Source organism: Scyliorhinus torazame, chromosome 4 (assembly GCF_047496885.1).
Source record: "Scyliorhinus torazame isolate Kashiwa2021f chromosome 4, sScyTor2.1, whole genome shotgun sequence".
In the NCBI taxonomy this organism is placed as follows: Eukaryota; Metazoa; Chordata; class Chondrichthyes; order Carcharhiniformes; family Scyliorhinidae; genus Scyliorhinus; species Scyliorhinus torazame.
In genome coordinates, this window is record NC_092710.1 from 200,126,619 (window position 1) to 200,145,956 (window position 19,338).

Below are 19,338 nucleotides of genomic sequence, written 5' to 3' on the forward strand. Positions count from 1 at the left end.
GCAAAATAACATGTAGGCGGTGGGGTGACCATATTCTAAACGGTATGATCCAAAAATCTCTGATCCTGTCCGACAATGAGGAATGTGGCAAATTGCTACTAAAGCACAGATATCCTTCACTCTGGAGATGTATTTTCCAGCACTGAGTGCAAATGTGGTATTGAATATACTGTGAATCCATGATAGCCCTTTTTCGCAATCCACGTATATCAAAAGAGCTCCCCGCACTAAAGCCCTTTGTGTCGAACTTAAAAATGTAGTGTTGGCTCGAATTCCCATGAAGACCACTGATGGTTTACTTCCTCACTTCACGCAAGTTCTAATCCAACTGCAGCTCAAGGCGGAAGTCCTGCGAGATTAAACACTGACCTCGTGCAGCTTGACCATCAGGCTATTACACTGTGAGGTCACCCTGAAGCCCAAATTCTGTTCTTATTCAATCTTCATGCAGGTGCAACTTGCAACACTATAAAGTGATGAAGAATACCTTTGTTGATTTCCCTCACTGCCCTGGCTCACTCAGTCCAACAGGCTGAGGCTAATTTAAACACTCCACTGCTATAACACGTCCACAATCTTTAGCATTACTTTAAAAACCATGCTAGAAGTTGGCCCTGTCCACAAAGTTTCCCAAAAAACTCTCAGTTTTCGCTAATTGTGCTGTTTGTAGGCCTTTGAGGCGCAACGACATTAATAGGCACATTTTGGATGCTTTTGAATATAATCGTTTTTCAATTTATTAGGCATCACTGGCTAGGCTATCATTTATCACCCATCCTTAATCACGTTGAGCTGCATTCTTGAACTGTAGTAGTCCATATGGTGTAGGTACAACCACAGTGCTGTTAGGAAGTGAGCTCCAGGATTTTGATCCAATGACAGTGAAGGGATGGCAGTATAGTTCCAAGTCAAGATGTGTGTCCTGGAGGGATTTGAAAGGACCGAGTGGCTCACTGGGCCATTTCAGAGAGCACTTTGCTGTCTGTCTAGACAGAAAACGATGACAGATTCAGTGCACCAATAGTTTGGTATTATGACAAGCAATTCATGGACACCATTACTGATACGAGCTTTTTAAAAAATTTAGAGTACACAATTCATTTTTTTCAATTAAGGGGCAATTTAGCGTGGCCAATCTACCTAACCTGCACATCTTTGGTTTGTGGGGGAGAACCCACGCAAACAAGGGGAGAATGCAAACTCTACACGGACAGTGACCCAGAACCTGGGACCAGAGCTCCGTGAGGCAGCAATGCTAACCACTGCACCACCGTGCTGCCCCTGATACAAGCTTTTAGTTCCAGATTTATTAATTGAATTTAAATTCCACTAGCCATGGTGGGATTTGAACCCATGTCTTCAGAGGACGGGCATGGGAGCAATAGGTCAGAAGGTGAGAGCATTGAGGGAGAACTAGGGAATAGGGACAGTGTGGCTCTGAGGCAGAGCAGACGGGGAGAAGTTGCTGAACACAGCGGGTCTGGTGGCCTGAAGTGCATATGTTTTAATGCAAGGAGCATTACGGGTAAGGCAGATGAACTTAGAGCTTGGATTACTACTTGGAACTATGATGTTGTTGCCATTACAGAGACCTGGTTGAGGGAAGGGCAGGATTGGCAGCTAAACGTTCCAGGATTTAGATGTTTGAGGCGGGATAGAGGGGGATGTAAAAGGGGAGGCGGAGTTGCGCTACTTGTTCGGGAGAATATCACAGCTATACTGCGAGAGGACACCTCAGAGGGCAGTGAGGCTATATGGGTAGAGATCAGGAATAAGAAGGGTGCAGTCACAATGTTGGGGGTATACTACAGGCCTCCCAACAGCCAGCGGGAGATAGAGGAGCAGATAGGTAGACAGATTTTGGAAAAGAGTAAAAACAACAGGGTTGTGGTGATGGGAGACTTCAACTTCCCCAATATTGACTGGGACTCACTTAGTGCCAGGGGCTTAGACGGGGCGGAGTTTGTAAGGAGCATCCAGGAGGGCTTCTTAAAACAATATGTAAACAGTCCAACTAGGGAAGGGGCGGTACTGGACCTGGTATTGGGGAATGAGCCCGGCCAGGTGGTAGATGTTTCAGTAGGGGAGCATTTCGGTAACAGTGACCACAATTCAGTAAGTTTTAAAGTACTGGTGGACAAGGGTAAGAGTGGTCCGAGGATGAATGTGCTAAATTGGGGGAAGGCTAATTATAACAATATTAGGCGGGAACTGAAGAACATAGATTGGGGCGGATGTTTGAGGGCAAATCAACATCTGACATGTGGGAGGCTTTCAAGTGTCAGTTGAAAGGGATACAGGACAGGCATGTTCCTGTGAGGAAGAAAGATAAATACGGCAATTTTCGGGAACCTTGGATGACGAGTGATATTGTAGGCCTCGTCAAAAAGAAAAAGGAGGCATTTGTCAGGGCTAAAAGGTTGGGAACAGACGAAGCCTGTGTGGCATATAAGGAAAGTAGGAAGGAACTTAAGCAAGGAGTCAGGAGGGCTAGAAGGGGTCATGAAAAGTCATTGGCAAATAGGGTTAAGGAAAATCCCAAGGCTTTTTACACGTACATAAAAAGCAAGAGGGTAGCCAGGGAAAGGGTTGGCCCACTGAAGGATAGGCAAGGGAATCTATGTGTGGAGCCAGAGGAAATGGGCGAGGTACTAAATGAATACTTTGCATCAGTATTCACCAAAGAGAAGGAATTGGTAGATGTTGAGTCTGGAGAAGGGGGTGTAGATTGCCTGGGTCACATTGTGATCCAAAAAGACGAGGTGTTGGGTGGCTTAAAAAATATTAAGGTAGATAAGTCCCCAGGGCCTGATGGGATCTACCCCAGAATACTGAAGGAGGCTGGAGAGGAAATTGCTGAGGCCTTGACAGAAATCTTTGGATCCTCGCTGTCTTCAGGGGATGTCCCGGAGGACTGGAGAATAGCCAATGTTGTTCCTCTGTTTAAGAAGGGTAACAAGGATAATCCCGGGAACTACAGGCCGGTGAGCCTTACTTCAGTGGTAGGGAAATTACTGGAGAGAATTCTTCGAGACAGGATCTACTCCCATTTGGAAGCAAATGGACGTATTAGTGAGAGGCAGCACCGTTTTGTGAAGGGGAGGTCGTGTCTCACTAACTTGATAGAGTTTTTCGAGGAGGTCACTAAGATGATTGATGCAGGTAGGGCAGTAGATGTTGTCTATATGGACTTCAGTAAGGCCTTTGACAAGGTCCCTCATGGTAGACTAGTACAAAAGGTGAAGTCACACGGGATCAGGGGTGAACTGGCAAGGTGGATACAGAACTGGCTAGGCCATAGAAGGCAGAGGGTAGCAATGGAGGGATGCTTTTCTAATTGGAGGGCTGTGACCAGTGGTGTTCCACAGGGATCAGTGCTGGGACCTTTGCTCTTTGTAGTATATATAAATGATTTGGAGGAAAATGTAACTGGTCTGATTAGTAAGTTTGCAGACGACACAAAGGTTGGTGGAATTGCGGATAGCGATGAGGACTGTCTGAGGATACAGCAGGATTTAGATTGTCTGGAGACTTGGGCGGAGAGATGGCAGATGGAGTTTAATCCGGACAAATGTGAGGTAATGCATTTTGGAAGGGCTAATGCAGGTAGGGAATATACAGTGAATGGTAGAACCCTCAAGAGTATTGAAAGTCAAAGAGATCTAGGAGTACAGGTCCACAGGTCATTGAAAGGGGCAACACAGGTGGAGAAGGTAGTCAAGAAGGCATACGGCATGCTTGCCTTCATTGGCCGGGGCATTGAGTATAAGAATTGGCAAGTCATGTTGCAGCTGTATAGAACCTTAGTTAGGCCACACTTGGAGTATAGTGTTCAATTCTGGTCGCCACACTACCAGAAGGATGTGGAGGCTTTAGAGAGGGTGCAGAAGAGATTTACCAGAATGTTGCCTGGTATGGAGGGCATAAGCTATGAGGAGCGATTGAATAAACTCGGTTTGTTCTCACTGGAACGAAGGAGGTTGAGGGGCGACCTGATAGAGGTATACAAAATTATGAGGGGCATAGACAGAGTGGATAGTCAGAGGCTTTTCCCCAGGGTAGAGGGGTCAATTACTAGGGGGCATAGGTTTAAGGTGAGAGGGGCAAGGTTTAGAGTAGATGTACGAGGCAAGTTTTTTACGCAGAGGGTAGTGGGTGCCTGGAACTCACTACCGGAGGAGGTAGTGGAAGCAGGGACGATAGGGACATTCAAGGGGCATCTTGACAAATATATGAATAGGATGGGAATAGAAGGATACGGACCCAGGAAGTGTAGAAGATTGTAGTTTAGTCGGGCAGCATGGTCGGCACGGGCTTGGAGGGCCGAAGGGCCTGTTCCTGTGCTGTACATTTCTTTGTTCTTTGTAGGAGGAGCGTTGACCTCTGGATTACTAGTGCCACTACCTCACCTCAGTTATTTTAAGTTCTTTAAAATTGAGCTAATTGAAATGGTTATCTGTTGCAATAAACCTATTTCAGCTGTATAAATCAAACTGCACCAAGTTACCACTCAAATATATCAAGAGAGTTTTTTAAAAGGGTAATTTTCTTTTTAATTACATTGTAAGATGCTGCCCAATTGCACCGGTTGATGACAGATTTTATGTTTGGTGATATACGGGTGGCACGGTAGCACAGTGGTTAGCACTGTTGCTTCACAGCGCCAGGGACATGGGTTCGATTCCCGGCTCGGGTCACTGTCTGTGCGGAGTCTGCACGTTCTCCCCGTGTCTGCGTGGGTTTCCTCCAGATGCCAGGGTTTCCTCCCATAAGTCCCAAAAGATGTGCTTGTTAGGTGAATTGGTTGAATTCTCCGTCAGTGCACCCAAACTGGTGTCGTAGTTTGGCGATGAGGGTATTTTTACAGTGGCTTCATTGCAGTGTTAATGTAAGCCTACTTGTGACACTAATAAAGATTATTAGATTATTTTGATACAAATGAGTTTGAGTCGAACATAGAAAAAAAAACACATTTTAAAAAACCACTGAAATGTTGGGCACAATTTACGTCGGGGTGACCAAACACAACCAAAGTGGAAACTTCAAGCCAACATTTCTAACAGCATGAAACAACTGCTGTCGTAATTAGTAAAACATTGGTGATTCTGCCAGGAAGAATATCCATGAGGAAAAAAAAGCCTACACTTGAACAAGACCAATACACACACACTTACTTGAACAGTTTTGTGCTGGACATAATCAGTTCTTTCCAGTTGACAAAGATTGTTCCTAGCTCAGTTTCTGTCAGAAGCCCGGATTCAGCCATTTGCTTTTGAAAAATCTGCAAAGAGAACGTTCAAGTACATAGTTCAAGAATACAAGCTGAGTTTCATTTTCAAAGAGCAAAATTCTCTTTGATCATATAACTCTTAATTCCTTCCAGTAAATGAAAACTGATGCCCACCTTCAGCCCTTCAAAAAAAAAACATTTTAACTTCAATTTCAAAATATGATTAGTTGTGTTAAAGCAGATTGCGTGGTGGAAACAGTTTCTGATTGCAAAATTATGTGACAGCAAACTACATACTTAAATTCAGTCCTCTATTCAAAGATGTGCAGGTTAGGGGGATTGCGGGTATGGGGAGGGCAGGAGTGGGCCTAGGTAGGGTGCTCTTTCAGGGGGTGGGTACCCGATGGGCTGAATGGACTCCTTCTGCACTGTAGGAATTCTATTCTATTCAGTTGCTTCAATAAAGTACTTTCAAAAAAAAATTAGAGTTTCCAATTCTTTTTTTTCTCCAATTAATAGGCAATTTAGTGGCTAATCCACCTACCCTGCACATCTTTTGGGTTGTGGGGATGAGACTCACGCAGACACAGGACAGGGAGAATGAGCAAACTCCACAAGGACAGTGACCTGGGGCAGGGTCCGAACCTGGGTCCTCGGCGCCGTGAGGCAGCAGTGCTAACCAGAGCCACCGTGCTGTCCACTTTAATAAAGTACTTTGTTGCATGAGATTCCACTATTTGACTGTGTACTATCCTCAGCTGAGAGAGAGTTGTTCCCCGGTTTCTGTTTTAAGTCGTGAAAACAAGCCAGTGATAACTTTGAGCTTTCCTTTCTTTTGTTCCACCATCCCTCCCAAACAAGAAGTGGGCCTGGGCATTACATTTTCACAACAGTATGGGTGAAATCAGCAGTATAGTTGAAACTGAACCCAACTCCCAACACAGATGTGGATCAATCAATGCACTGAAGCATTTAGTCTCTTAGCTCAATTTTTGTCCCATATATTAGTTATTCAGTTATTTCAGACCTTACCTCTAAAACCAGCTGCAAATCATCCATGTATCTCTCTTCAGTCTGAATTAGTTCATGAATATAACCCTGACGTTTTCTTTCCATAGGTGGCATGGTATCAAGGAATTGGAGGTCAGCGCACCCTGCAGGTTATTAAGAGTTCATTACCAACTGAACTGCAAGCATCCTTTCGGTCTTCAACATAATTTTATATAGTTTAGAGCCGTCAACAAAATCTGTTCCATGGTGTTCTCATCATATTTTTATATTGAGGAATCTTATGTAAATATAATGAATGACTTAATGATGGCTCTTGAAGCTGGTCATTTGTCCTCACAGTATATTGAAGAACTCCACAAGTGATATCCCAATTTTATCAATGGAAATATATTCCAAAGTTAGATTTTGGTCTTGAATTTATTTAACACGGTTGATGTTGAGAATATTGAATACTGTGATGCAAGAGTGGTATTTTCCAGTTTATCACATTCCACAGAAAGATGCACTAAAGGAAATAAGAATTGCTTTAATTCTGTTACATCTTTTGCTGAATAATCATTTTGAATGATTAGACGAAATTCTAATATTTAGATTAGCATAAGAGTGGAAGCTATTGGATTTTTGTAAAAATCTAACTGGTTCACCAATGTGCTTCAGGGAAGGAATCTGCCACCCTTTACCATATCTGACATATAACTAACTTCAATCACACAAGTTATTCAGTAGTGCCAAAGCTCTACAAAGATAGTGCAGCCATTCTAAGAAATAGGTGCAGGAGTAGGCCATTAGGCCCATTCTGTTATTCAACAAAATTACAGCTAACCTAATTATAGCCTCAACTCCACTTTCCTGACTGCCCTCATAACCCTTGCAAATCAAAAATCTGTCTAATTCAACTTTGGATATAATCAATGGCACAGCTTCAAATGCTCTCAGGGGTAAAGAATTCCAAAGATTAATGACAGTCTGGGAGAATAAATTTCTCCTCATTTCCATCTTAAATGAGAGACCTTCTTATTCTGATTCGAAGCCCCCTAGTTCTATATTACCCCATGAGGGGTAACATCCTCTCAGTATCTACCCTGTAAATCCCCTTCACAATCTTATATGTTCAATAAGGTTGTCTCTCATTCTTCTAAACTCCAGTGAGTGTAGGCCCAACCTACTTAACCTTTCCTCATAAGACAACCCCTTCATACAAGGAATCAGCCAAATGAATCCTCTCTGAACTGCTTCTAGTGCAAGCATTTCCTCCAATCCTCTTGCAATAAAGGTCAACATTCCATTTGTCTTCCTAATTACTTGCTATACCTGCAGGCTCACTTTTTATGATTTGTGTACAAGGACATTCAGATCCCTCTATTCTGCAGCACAGGGCAGTCTCTTTACGTTAAAAAAAAATTCTGCTTTTCTATTCTTTCTACCTAAGTGGACAACCTCATATTTTCTCACATTACACCCGATCTAGCAATTTTTTCTCACTCATTTCTCACTTCTTTGTAGACTCTTTGTATCCTCCTTACATCTTGCTTTCCCACCGAGATAGCATCAGCAGATTTTGCTATACAGTACAGTCCGTCCCTTCATCCAAGTATTATTATGGGTCGTAAATAGTTGTGGACCCAGCACTAACAAGTGGAGTGTCACAGGTATCAAACGTTTGCCAACCTAAAAATGATTCAATTATCCTGACTGTCAGTTTCCTGTTCAGTAGCCAATACTCAAACTGTGCTAATATATCACTCCCAACAGCATGAGTTCTTATCTTATGCAATAACCTTTTAAAAATCCAAATACACTAGGTCTCCTGATACCCCTTTATCAATGCTACTTGTTACATCCTCAACACACCTTCTCAGGGCAACCAGCGATGAGTGATGAATGCTGGCCTTGCTTATGTGCTGAAGCAGCAGTATACACAGAGAATAATGGCTTGTAATGCAGAACAAGACAGCAGCGCGGGTTCAATTCCCGTACCGGTCTCCCTGAAAAGGCGCCGGAATGTGGCGACTAGGGGCTTTTCACAGTAACTTCATTGAAGCCATATTTGTGACAATAAGCGATTACTATTATTATTATTAATAGGCATATCCAAAACCAATCAAAACCATAGGGCAGCACGATGGCGCAGTGAATAGCACTGCTGCCTCACAGCGCTGAGGTCCCAGTTTGATCCCGGCTCTGGGTCACGGCCCATGTGGAGTTTGCACATTCTTCCCATGTTTGCGCGGGTTTCGCCCCCACAACACAAAGATGTGCAGAGTAGGTGGATTGGCAACACTAAATTTCCCCTTAATTGAAAAAAATTAATTGGGTACTCTAAATTAAAAAAAAAAAATAGAATATCTCACCAAACTTTATAGTCAGCATTTTTTAATTACCATATTTGCTTCTGCCACAAGACATATTGCAGCATGCCAACCAATACCGGCAAAATAATCAAAACCATCACCATAGAAGACAACTTCTGACATGATGGGTACAACATTGATATTGTGAAGATTCTATTTTTTAGGATTAAATTTCCCTGCCCCTTCATTATGGCTACAGGGTGAGCAACGTGAATTCACAAAATGACAGAATAATTACAATAAAATGGCCATTTGGCACACTTTAATTTTTCATTTAGAAAGATCCTACAATACCTGACTGCTGCATCTGTTTCTGAAATGATTTTGGGTTTCCACCTCCACCACTCTATCTGGAAATCTTTTCCGTGTTTAGATCACTCTTTGTGATAAGAACTTTACGGTATTAGTCTTAGATTTCCCTTCTATTACGAACATAAGAAATAGGCCACTTAGATCCTCGAGCCTTTTCCGTCATTCAATAAGATAATGACTGATCTGATTGTAACCACAACTTCACGGGGGCGATTCTCCGAGCTGGGCCGGAGAATCGGCGCCATGACCCCCCGATGCCGGTGCGCGATTCTCTGAGGCGCCGGCGCGATGCCGGCCGCGGGCCGCTGGAATCGGCGGTGCCGCCGATTCTCCGGCCAGGATGGGCCGAGCAGCCGCGCGGATACGACAGAGTCCCGCCGGTGCCGTTCACCCCTGGTCGCTGACGGCGGGAACTCTGCGTGAACGGTCAGGAGGGGCTCCGTCCCCGGGGGTGGCCTCCGATGGGGTCTGGCCCGCAATCGGGGCCCACCAATCGGCGGGCCGGCCTCTCCACCCCCCCGGGCTTACTTTCCTGCGCGGCCGGCCCCTGAACACCGACGCCATGTTGAGTCGGGGCCGGCACGCTGAAGAAGTCCCCAGCGCATGCGTAGGTTGGCGCGGCTCAACTGCGCATGCGCGGGTTGGTGCGGTGCCCATTTGGCGGTGGGAAGGGAGGCTAGAGCGGCGTGAACCGCTCCAGCGCCGTGCTAGCCCTCGGTCGTCCCCGTGCCCGTTTTGCGCCATCGTGAAATGCGCCGTCGTGAAATGCGACAGTGTCCACGACGGCACGAACACTTGGGCTCCATTTGGGAGAATCGCCCCCACATCTCCATTTACTTGCTATCTACCTCTGCCTTAAAAATATTCAGGGAAGAGAGTTCCAAAGACTTATGAGAGAAAAAGTGTTCTCATCTCGGTCTTAAATGGGTGACGCCATATTTTTAAGCAACAACTTCTATTTCTAGATTCTCCGACAAAAGGAAACATCCGCTCCACATTCACCCTGTCAAGATCCCTCAGGATATATGTTTCAGTCTTTTACTCTTCTAAACTCCAGCGGATACAAGCCTGGCCTGTCCAACCTTTCCTCATAAGACAACCCAACCTTTCCAGGCATCGACTTAGTAAACCTGCCAACACAGTTATACCCTTCCTTAAGTAAGGAAACCAATGCGGAACACAGTACTCCAGGTGTCGTCTCACAAATGCGCTGTATAGCAGAAGCATAACCTCTCTTCTTTTGTACTCAATTGCCCTCACAGTAAATAATATTCTATTAGCTTTCCTAATTACTTGCTGTATCCGCATTCTAGCCTTTTGCAATTCATGCTTTAAGACACCAAGATTCCTCTGCATCTCAGAGTTCTGCAGTCTCTCACCACTTAGATAATATGCTCTACATTTTATCCTACATTATACTCCATTTGCCAGATCTTTGCCCACTAACTTAACCTAACTTTTGTGGTCTCCTTATGTCCTCTTCACAACTTATTTTCCCAGCTATATTTGTATTATCAACAAATTTACCTTTGCTCCTTTCATCCAAATCATTTATATAAATTGTAAAACGTTGAGGCCACAGCACTGCTCCATGTGGCACAGCACTCATTACATCCAACCAATGACTTTTTAAACCCACTTATGCCTACTCGGTTTACTGTTAGCTAGCCTGTGTCTAATCTTGGCAATATGTTACCCCTTATATCATGAGCTTTTTTTTCAGCAATAACCTTTATGTGGTACCTTATCAATATCAATTTAAAACTGCTTTCCTATGTTCTCGGTTACAACTCTGGATATAGTTTTGAATACTCTGGATATAGTTTTTCCATTCCCCCTCTCGTAAATATCTCGCAGACAATCTCAGATATTTTGTTTCCAAACTGAAACGCTGAAGTTTCTCCTCATAGTGCAAACGTTTTACATGTCAGATCAGCTTTGTTGTTGTTCTTTGCTGCCTCCAAGGTTTAAGTGCCTCTCTTACTTCTTGGTGATCAGAATGGGATATACTGTAAAACTGAAGTTCCGGAATGCAGCTTGACTCACACTTTTGGCTATGTAATTCAGTGTATTTTGCTAATTCATGGCAACACCTCAAGCAATCAGTCAACTTGCAAACCAATTTGCACCCTTTGTGATCATTTGAAATTTGGCATTCTTGCTGAGTGCAAGGCAGAAAGCCTCAGCACCAAATGGTTCTGCAATGGTTAGACGTGTTTACCATTCTGTCTGCAAAAATCTGTAGGTCTCTCTCTTTCAAATCCATCTTTAGCCATTTCAACACCATCCATGAAGTATACGTGCCATCCATTTTTCCTTCCTATGTGCAGTACTTAAAGTACTTAAACATATTAGCATTAATGGGAATGTAACAAATGTGATTTTTAAAATCACACTATCCTGCCTTGGACGTCTTTCTTTCAATGTCACTGGCTCAGTAGCCTGGAATTTTCTACCTAATACCATTGTGGGAGTGCTATTGGCACTCAGGACCACAGTGGTTGAAGTAGGGCCACTCCTGACCTTGTCAGGATAACTAGGGATGGGCAATAAATGTCAGCCATAGCCACATCCCATGAACAAATATTTTTTTGTTTTATAAATTTAGAGTACCCAATTCTTTTTTTTCCAATTAAGGGGCAATTTAGCGTGGCCAGTCCACCTAAACAGCACATCTTTGGGTTGTAGGGGTGAGACAAACGAAAACACAGGGAGAAAACACAGTGACCCAGGGCCGGGATTGAACCCAGGTCCTCAGCGGCGTGAGGCAGCAGTGCTAACCCATGAACAAATATTAAAAAATAATGTAGAGGGGGGTGGTGAAAAGGAAGGATTTTCAGTAAATTGTGGGCGGGGTTCTCCGGCCACGTTCGCCCGGCGACTGCAGAATCCCGCCCGAGGTTCTCCACTGTCCACCTCTCGCCTGTGGCGTTCTTGCAGCAGGCGGGCGGAAGAATCCAGCCCTATGCTTTTACCACTCAGCTAATAAGGTAAAGGTGAAGTCGCCATAGTCCCAGATGACCAGGGGCTGCTTTCCCCTTTGAGGGGGAGAGCTTACTGGTGGTGATTTAAACTGAGGATCACCACACCTCAGGCGAGGGGCAAGGTTGAGAGGTGGGCTATCGTGAATAACCTCAGACGAAAAAGAGAATTGAACCCGAGCTGCTGGCCTTGCTTTGCATCACGAAGCAGCTGTCTAGTCAAGCGAGCTAAACTGGCCCCCAAGCTAATAAACTGGTGCAGTGTATTTCAATGCAACTCAAAATCAAGCAGTTTCTATAACAAGTGAACAATCTAATTTTCTACTTTCCTGGCAAACACTGAAAATCTAGGATGTTGAACATGCAACTTTTTGAGTAAAATGCTAAACTAAGGTCCTGCCCATCTGTGCAGCTGGAGATAAAAGATCCTGTGATACTACTTGCAAAAGAGCAGGAATCTTCCTATGCCCTGACTAAAGTTCATTCTCTAACCAAACCACCAGAGACATATTGCAGAAGATTTGGCTGTCGCGGGCTAACAGACTGCTGCCAGTTGGACTTGCTCCTGAAGCTCAAAACATGTTTGCCCACTCAATTGCTCAGTGTGCGAGCTGATAATGTTGCAGCAAGGTAAACAAGGTATTTGGAAAATTAAATGATATGAAATAAAAGCAGAAGGACTGAAAATAATGCAGGAAAAAGAGATTTGGTGCTGGGACTTTCTGCCTTGCACTCAGGACAAATGCAAGAATGCCAAATTGCAAATGATCACAAAGGGTGCATATTGGTTTTCAAATTGACTCTGATTGGGTTTTGGCGTTCCCATGAAGAAGCAACAATGTCCCGCATGCTTCTGGGAAATTTTTTAAAGGCACAAGGAGTTTGAACATATTCCTTTAGTTTGCAGAGCACAGATCCCTGCATACGAATGTATGTCAAATCTAGCAAGTGTAAAGAACTACATTACGAGTTTGAGTGACTATTATAAATTAGTTGTCAGTGTAGTTATTAGCACTCAGGATTGCTCAGCAAGTGTTACAAAATCACTGAATCAGAGCAAAACACCACTCATTCTATGTTCTATGTTCTATGTCACCACTGCATTGGAGGAGGGTGAAATATTTTGCTTAACTTGTTTAAATTTTTGGATCAGGTACTTTACAGCTCCGAAAATGACACCTTCAGCCCACTAGCCAGTTTGCAGATACACATTGAATGATTATCTGATTCGGATAGTCACTGTCCTGTAAAACAGCTTTGATGCGTTTTATTTCTGTTTGGGTGAGAAAATGGCCATATAATGTGAACAGTTGGGGTCCTAGCACAGATCCCTGCGGTACCCCACTAGTCACTGCCTGACAACCTGAAAAAGACCCATTTATTCCAACTCTTTGCTTCCTATCTGCTAATCAGCTTCCTATTCATCTCAAGACACTACCTTCAATCCCATGCGTTTTAACATTACATAGTAATCTGCTTTGTGAGACCTTGTCGAAAACCTCTGAAAGTCTCAATAAACCACATCCACCGGTTCTCCCTGGCCAACTCTACAAGTAACATCTACCAATAGATTTCTCTTTCATAAATCCATAATGTCTTTGCATGATTAGACCACTGCTTTCCAAATGCTGTGCTATGAAATCTTTGATAACGGACTCTAACAACTTCCCCACTACTGACGTTATGCTCACTGGTCTATAGTTTCCTCTTTTCTCTCAACTTCCCTTTTGAATAGCAGGCTGACATTAGCTACCTTCCAATCTGTAGGAACCATTCCAGAGTCCAAAGAATTTTGGAAAATGACCAGCAATGAATCCACTGTTTCTAGGGCCACTTCCTGAAAGACTCTGGGATGAAGATTACCAGACCCTGGAGATTTATTTGCCTTCAATCCCATTAATTTTCTCAAAAGCATTTCTCTATTAATACTGATTTGCTTCAGCTCCTCACTAAAACTTGTGTTTCTCAGAACGTTCGGTACATTATTCATGTCTTGCTTTGAGAAGACAGAAACAAAGTAAGAATTTAGTCCGTTAGTTAGATATTGCCATTTAACTTCTGTTTCAAATTGCTACGCATTTATGCTTAAATAACGGCAAACACCATTATCCTCATCATTACTTTGGCAGTAAAATATAGCCCGGTAACGGGTAATTTATCTAATTTGTTGTTATAGGATAATGCCATACACATATCCTACAGATATGAAAGGGCATTGTGTATTTACTAAGTACCGTGTAGAAAAATACCCTGAACTTGGATAATAATATGAGGAACAGTTAGCAATATAGTCTTCAAAAAGTTTAGTGAAAGTATAGATACTCAAGAAGGTGGTTGATTTATAGACTATGGTAAACCCAATGACAAAAAATTTACGCCCAGCACATCTTTTCAGTTGATTTGAGGAATTAAGTGAAAACTTAGAGATCTTGATTTCAAAGGATTAAGGTGTTAGATCTCCTTAACTTTGCGTTATCTTTTCATCATTGAGTGCAAAAGGATCGATTTGAACATCACCCTTTCTAATTCTATTTGACAAACTGACCATTTATTTTGACAGTATATTTGCAACCCACTTCTCTCAAGAGTTTCCTGACTGCCCATTGGTGATGGTAGAAAATGTTCTCATCTGGCCAATTCATTAACTTATGCTGGAACAATTGGAGGCCATAGGTTGTTTAAAGAACCAAAACAAACTAGCACAACTTGTTCAATGAGCTTAAAACAGCAAAAACCTAAATAGCATTTCCGATCTTTGAGTAAGAACTGTGATAGTGATACCCTGAGATGGAGTATGCCTTTATCCTAACCTTAAATATGGAGTTCAGTATGGCCTGATGACCTTCTTAGACAAGGCTTTGGATTGGATTTATTTTATTGTCATGTGTACCGAGGTACAGTGAAAATTATTGTTCGCCGTACAGTCCAGACAGATCATTCCATACATAAAAAAAGGACATACAAAAATAAACAATGTAAATACATAGGTACAGACAACGGGTGAGCGCACGGAGTGTAGTACTACTCAGTAGAGAAGATGTGTGAAGAGATCAGTTCAGTCCATAAGAGAGTCATTCAGGAGTCTGGTAACAACGGGGAAGAAGCTATTTTTGAAACATTTAGTGTGTGTTCTCAGACTTTTGTATCTCCTGCCCGATGGAAGAGGTTGGAAGACAGAAGAACCCGGGTGGGAGGGGTCGTTGATTATGCTGTCCGCTTTCCGAAGGCAGCAGGAGGTGTAGACAGAGTTAATGGATGGGAGGCGGGTTCATGTGATGGACTGGGTTGTGTTCACGACTTCTGTAGTTTCTTACGGTCTTGGGTGGAGCAGTTGCCATATCAGGCTGTGATGCAGCCAGATAGGATGCTTGCTATGGTGCATCTGTAAAAATTGGTAAGAGTCAATGTGGGCATGCCGAATTTCCTGAGGACGTATAGGCGCTGTTGTGCTTGCATGGTCGTAGCGTCAATGTGGGTGGACCAGAACAAATTGTTGGTGATGTGCACACCTAGTAATTTAAAGCTGTCAACCATCTCCACCTCGGCACCACTGATGCAGACAGGAGTGTGTACGATACTTTGCTTCCTGAAGTCAATGACCAGCTCTTTAGTTTTGCTGACATTGAGGGAGAGACTTATTGTCAGACCACTCCACTCAGCAAAAGCCAGACAAGTTCAAAGGAGTATCTACTGGGTTGTGAAGAATTAGCTTTAATCCTCCTTTAGAGGTAACTCAAGGGATGCTTGATGTTCTGGACTACTTTCATAAATTGCAATGTCATGAAATGAATTGACTCTCTTCTCCACCTGCCTATCACTACCATTAGCAAAGCATTAGAAAATTAAACCACCTAAAATTTAGTCTAGATTCCACTGACCAGAATTAAGGAGGTTCTTCCTATTCCCTTGACATCAGAAAAAAAAACTTTCAAATATTGTTCCAACAGACCAAGCGGTAAGATTTTCTTTTCAAATCAAAACTGTCTGCATCAACTTTGAACATCAAACTTGGCTTCCTCCGTGACCAGGTCCAACAGCTCAAGATTGGATTTTCTTTGCAGGGTGAACAAATAACAGATGTTGAACCAGCTTTCGAACTGGGCAATGTAAGTTTCCCAATGGCTCAACTTGTAAGGATAATAGCCTTAGTTTAAAAGGTACCTGAATCAGATGGCAGTTATGGAGGGAGCATAATGTCACGGCTGTTGGGCAGAAGTAGGAACCAGCCACCATTGCGCACCTAAGGGTAATAAGCCACGACTTGAGTTGGGAGGGAGAGATGGCTGGAGGTTCTCAAATATATGTCAGTGTGGAAATCTCAGTATGAGAGGGAGAGCCAGTGCACGAGAGACCTGAGGGTACCTTCTGAAGAATTAATATAATTTACTTACCATGGTCTTTTCAGGCTACTCTGCTATGTGCAGCAAAGTTTCTCTGGCAACATCGATGTTGAACAAATCATATTTTGGTAGAAATTATACTATCAGGTTACAACATTAACATTTAAATCAGGCCTTCACTTGCCCAGAATGGGAGCCTTGGTCCACTTCAAAGCTGGTGACAGTAGGATATTGCTGGGTGAAAATGGTACAACCATGGCTATGTGGACTGATCTCAAACAGCACGCTCTCTGGCCAAGGGGCCAGGTGGACTTAAAATCCACCCCAATGTGAACTAAGCCATTGAGAAGGTCCTAAATTTGGTTCCAAGTCTGAACTGTTATCAGCAATGTTGGCTGCAGAGGTGTTGCATCGCCAGGAATGGGAAAGCAGTTGCTCTGCATTCCTGGTCAATATCATTGAACTCTAATGGAAATAACTTTTGTGGGCTGCTGGTTGGATCAGGATTATGTCCAGCAATGATTCGCCTAAAAGTAAAATTGTCTAGTATTAGTTAGGGTTGTTTTTTGGCTACTCAGGTGGGTAGTTTAAGAGTCAGGAAATTTCCTGATTCGCTGATTCCATCTTCGTAAATAGCGTAAAATGATGGCATTGAGGTCGAAGATCAGCCAAGATCTAGTTAAATGGTGGAGCAGGGCTAAGGGGGTCAATTGTCTACTCCTGCTCCTATGTTACACTCACCCAGTAACAACCATGGACAGACCTCAGGTGCCATGAAAAAAAACTTTCAACAATGTAAGACAGCTCTCACACCTACACAACTGTTTTTTTTTTTTTTTTAATTAAAATTTTATAATTTTATACAAAAAAATACAAAAACTACAAAACACTAGTAAACAGAATAAAACAATAACCTAGTAAACCTACCTACGCCTTCCCTCCCTCCAACAGCAACCAATTCCTTAAAGTACAATAAGAATGGTTGCCATCTGCAGTGGAAACCTTTCAACTGACCCCCTCACTGTATACTTGACCTTCTCGAGCTGCAAAAACTCCATCAAGTCACCAAGCCAGCACAAGGCACTAGGTGGTGTCACCAGTCTCCAACTTAAGGGGATTTTCCTCTGAGCAACCAGTGAGGACAGGGCTCCAGTTCAATATTCAGAATTGCTGATGTGGTGCGAAAAAAAGCTTGGGACAGGACCAGAACATGTGCGTGTGGTTCGCAGGCCCTCTCAAACAGCACTCGCAACTATCCACAATCCCCTCAAAGAAACAACTCATTCTGGCTTTCCGGAGGTACACCCTAAACACTACCTTGAGCTAGATCATGCTAAGCCTCGCACAGGTTGGCGTGGTGTTCAACCTGCAGAACGACTTACTCCACACCTCCTCGCCCAGCATGGGTCCCAGCTCCTCCTCTCATTTGGCCTCCATCCCCTCCACCGAGACATACAAAAATCCATGCATAGATTCCGACCCTGAACAAGAAAGGGTCCTATCCAATAAGTTTGAAGGCAACGCCACTGGAAAGGTCGGAAATGTCCGTCAAACTAAATTCTGAACCTGGAGGTACCTAAACACTCGATAGCTTGACTTTCTTTCAGCTCCTCCAAGCTGGAAGACCGCCCTTCCAAAAATAAATCCATCACTCTCTCCAGCCCCTTCCAACCCCCAAAAATGCGGCATCCAACTTCGCCGGATTGAACAAGTGGTTATACAAATAGGGGCCCACCTTGGCGCTTCCATATTTTAAAAATGGAGACAACCACAGATTTGCAGAGTACTTTACTGGAGCAAAAGGCAAAGACACCATCGCCAGGGCCCCCAAACTGGACCCTCTACAGACCCAGACTCCATCCGCACCCAGGTACACCCCAGGTCTCCACACCACCCCAACACCTTCTTTGCGTTGGCAGTAAAACATCAAATTTGGCAGCGCAAGCCCCACTCTCCTGGCTGGCTATCCCTCTGCAGGACCTCCTCTGAATTCTCGGGGTTTTCCCTGCCCATATGAAACTCGACATAAGCCGCTCAATCCCCTGAAAAAAAGACTTGGTTAGGAATAATTGAAGACATTGAAATAAAAATAAAAATCTCGGCAAGATTATTATCTTGACGGATTGCACCTGGACCCCAAAGACACTGGAAGGCTGTCCCACCTTTGCAAGTGAGCCGTGAGGTTCCCCACTGGGTTGGTGTAATTCAATTTACAGATTTGCGCACAATCCCGAGCCACCTGGACCCTCAAATACTGAAAGCTAGTCCCGGCCAGGCGGAAAGGCAAACCCCCAAACCGGCTCCACTCCCAGAAGTGTTGACCACAAAATACTCGCTCTTCCTAAATTTAATTTGTATCCTGAGAAGGAACCAAAGCTCTTCAATATACCCATTATGCCCCCCCCCCTCCCCCCCATAACTGGCCCCGGGTCCCTTACACATAGCAGGTCATCAGCATGCAACGCCATCCTGTGCTCCACCCCACCTCTAACAATCCCTCTCCACTTGTTTTAGGCTGTCACAGCAATCACCATGGCTCAATTGCCAGCGCGAACAAAGGGGGAAGACATACGGCACCCTGTCCCGTCCCCCTATTTAGCCAAAACAATCCCCAACTCATGGTGTTGGTACGCACACTGGCCGAAGGAGCTGCATACAATCACGACACAAACCCAGGGCCCTACCCAAACTTCACAAAACCGCAAAGAGGTACCTCTACTCAACCCTGCCGGATGTTTTTTCTGCGTCCAGCGACACGATTATTTCCGGATACGGCCCAGCCGCTGGGGCGAGACCACACTGACTAGACACCTCAAGTTGGATGACAACTTTCGGCCCTTCACAAATCCTAACTGGTCATCCCCAACTACTTCGGGATGGCAGTGTTCCAACCGCACCGCCAGGATCTTGGCCAAAAGCTTCACCTCCAGTTTGAGCAGTGAGACTGGGAGATAGGACTTACACTCCATGGGATCCATATCCTTTTTCAGGAGAATGGAGATGAACACCTGCCCAATGTATCAGGGACAGAACCTCGCTGCAGGAGATCATTATACATACCCATCAGTAAGGGAACCAACTGATCAGCAAACTTCTTATAGAATTCTACAGGG

At 43.9% G+C, this 19,338-nt stretch overlaps 1 protein-coding gene across 3 annotated transcripts in view; it reads right to left on the reverse strand.

Moving 5' to 3' along the window:
• Positions 1 to 19,338, reverse strand: part of LOC140410690 (intersectin-2-like) — a 377,319-nt gene that overhangs the window by 34,934 nt on the left and 323,047 nt on the right. For all 3 annotated transcript variants that reach the window (XM_072499106.1, XM_072499104.1, XM_072499105.1), the window contains 2 exons: positions 6,263 to 6,384; positions 5,175 to 5,281 (listed from right to left, as the gene is read on the reverse strand). In XM_072499106.1, coding sequence (XP_072355207.1) covers positions 5,175 to 5,281; positions 6,263 to 6,384 — 229 coding nt within the window. The remainder of the gene's footprint in view (positions 1 to 5,174; positions 5,282 to 6,262; positions 6,385 to 19,338) is intronic.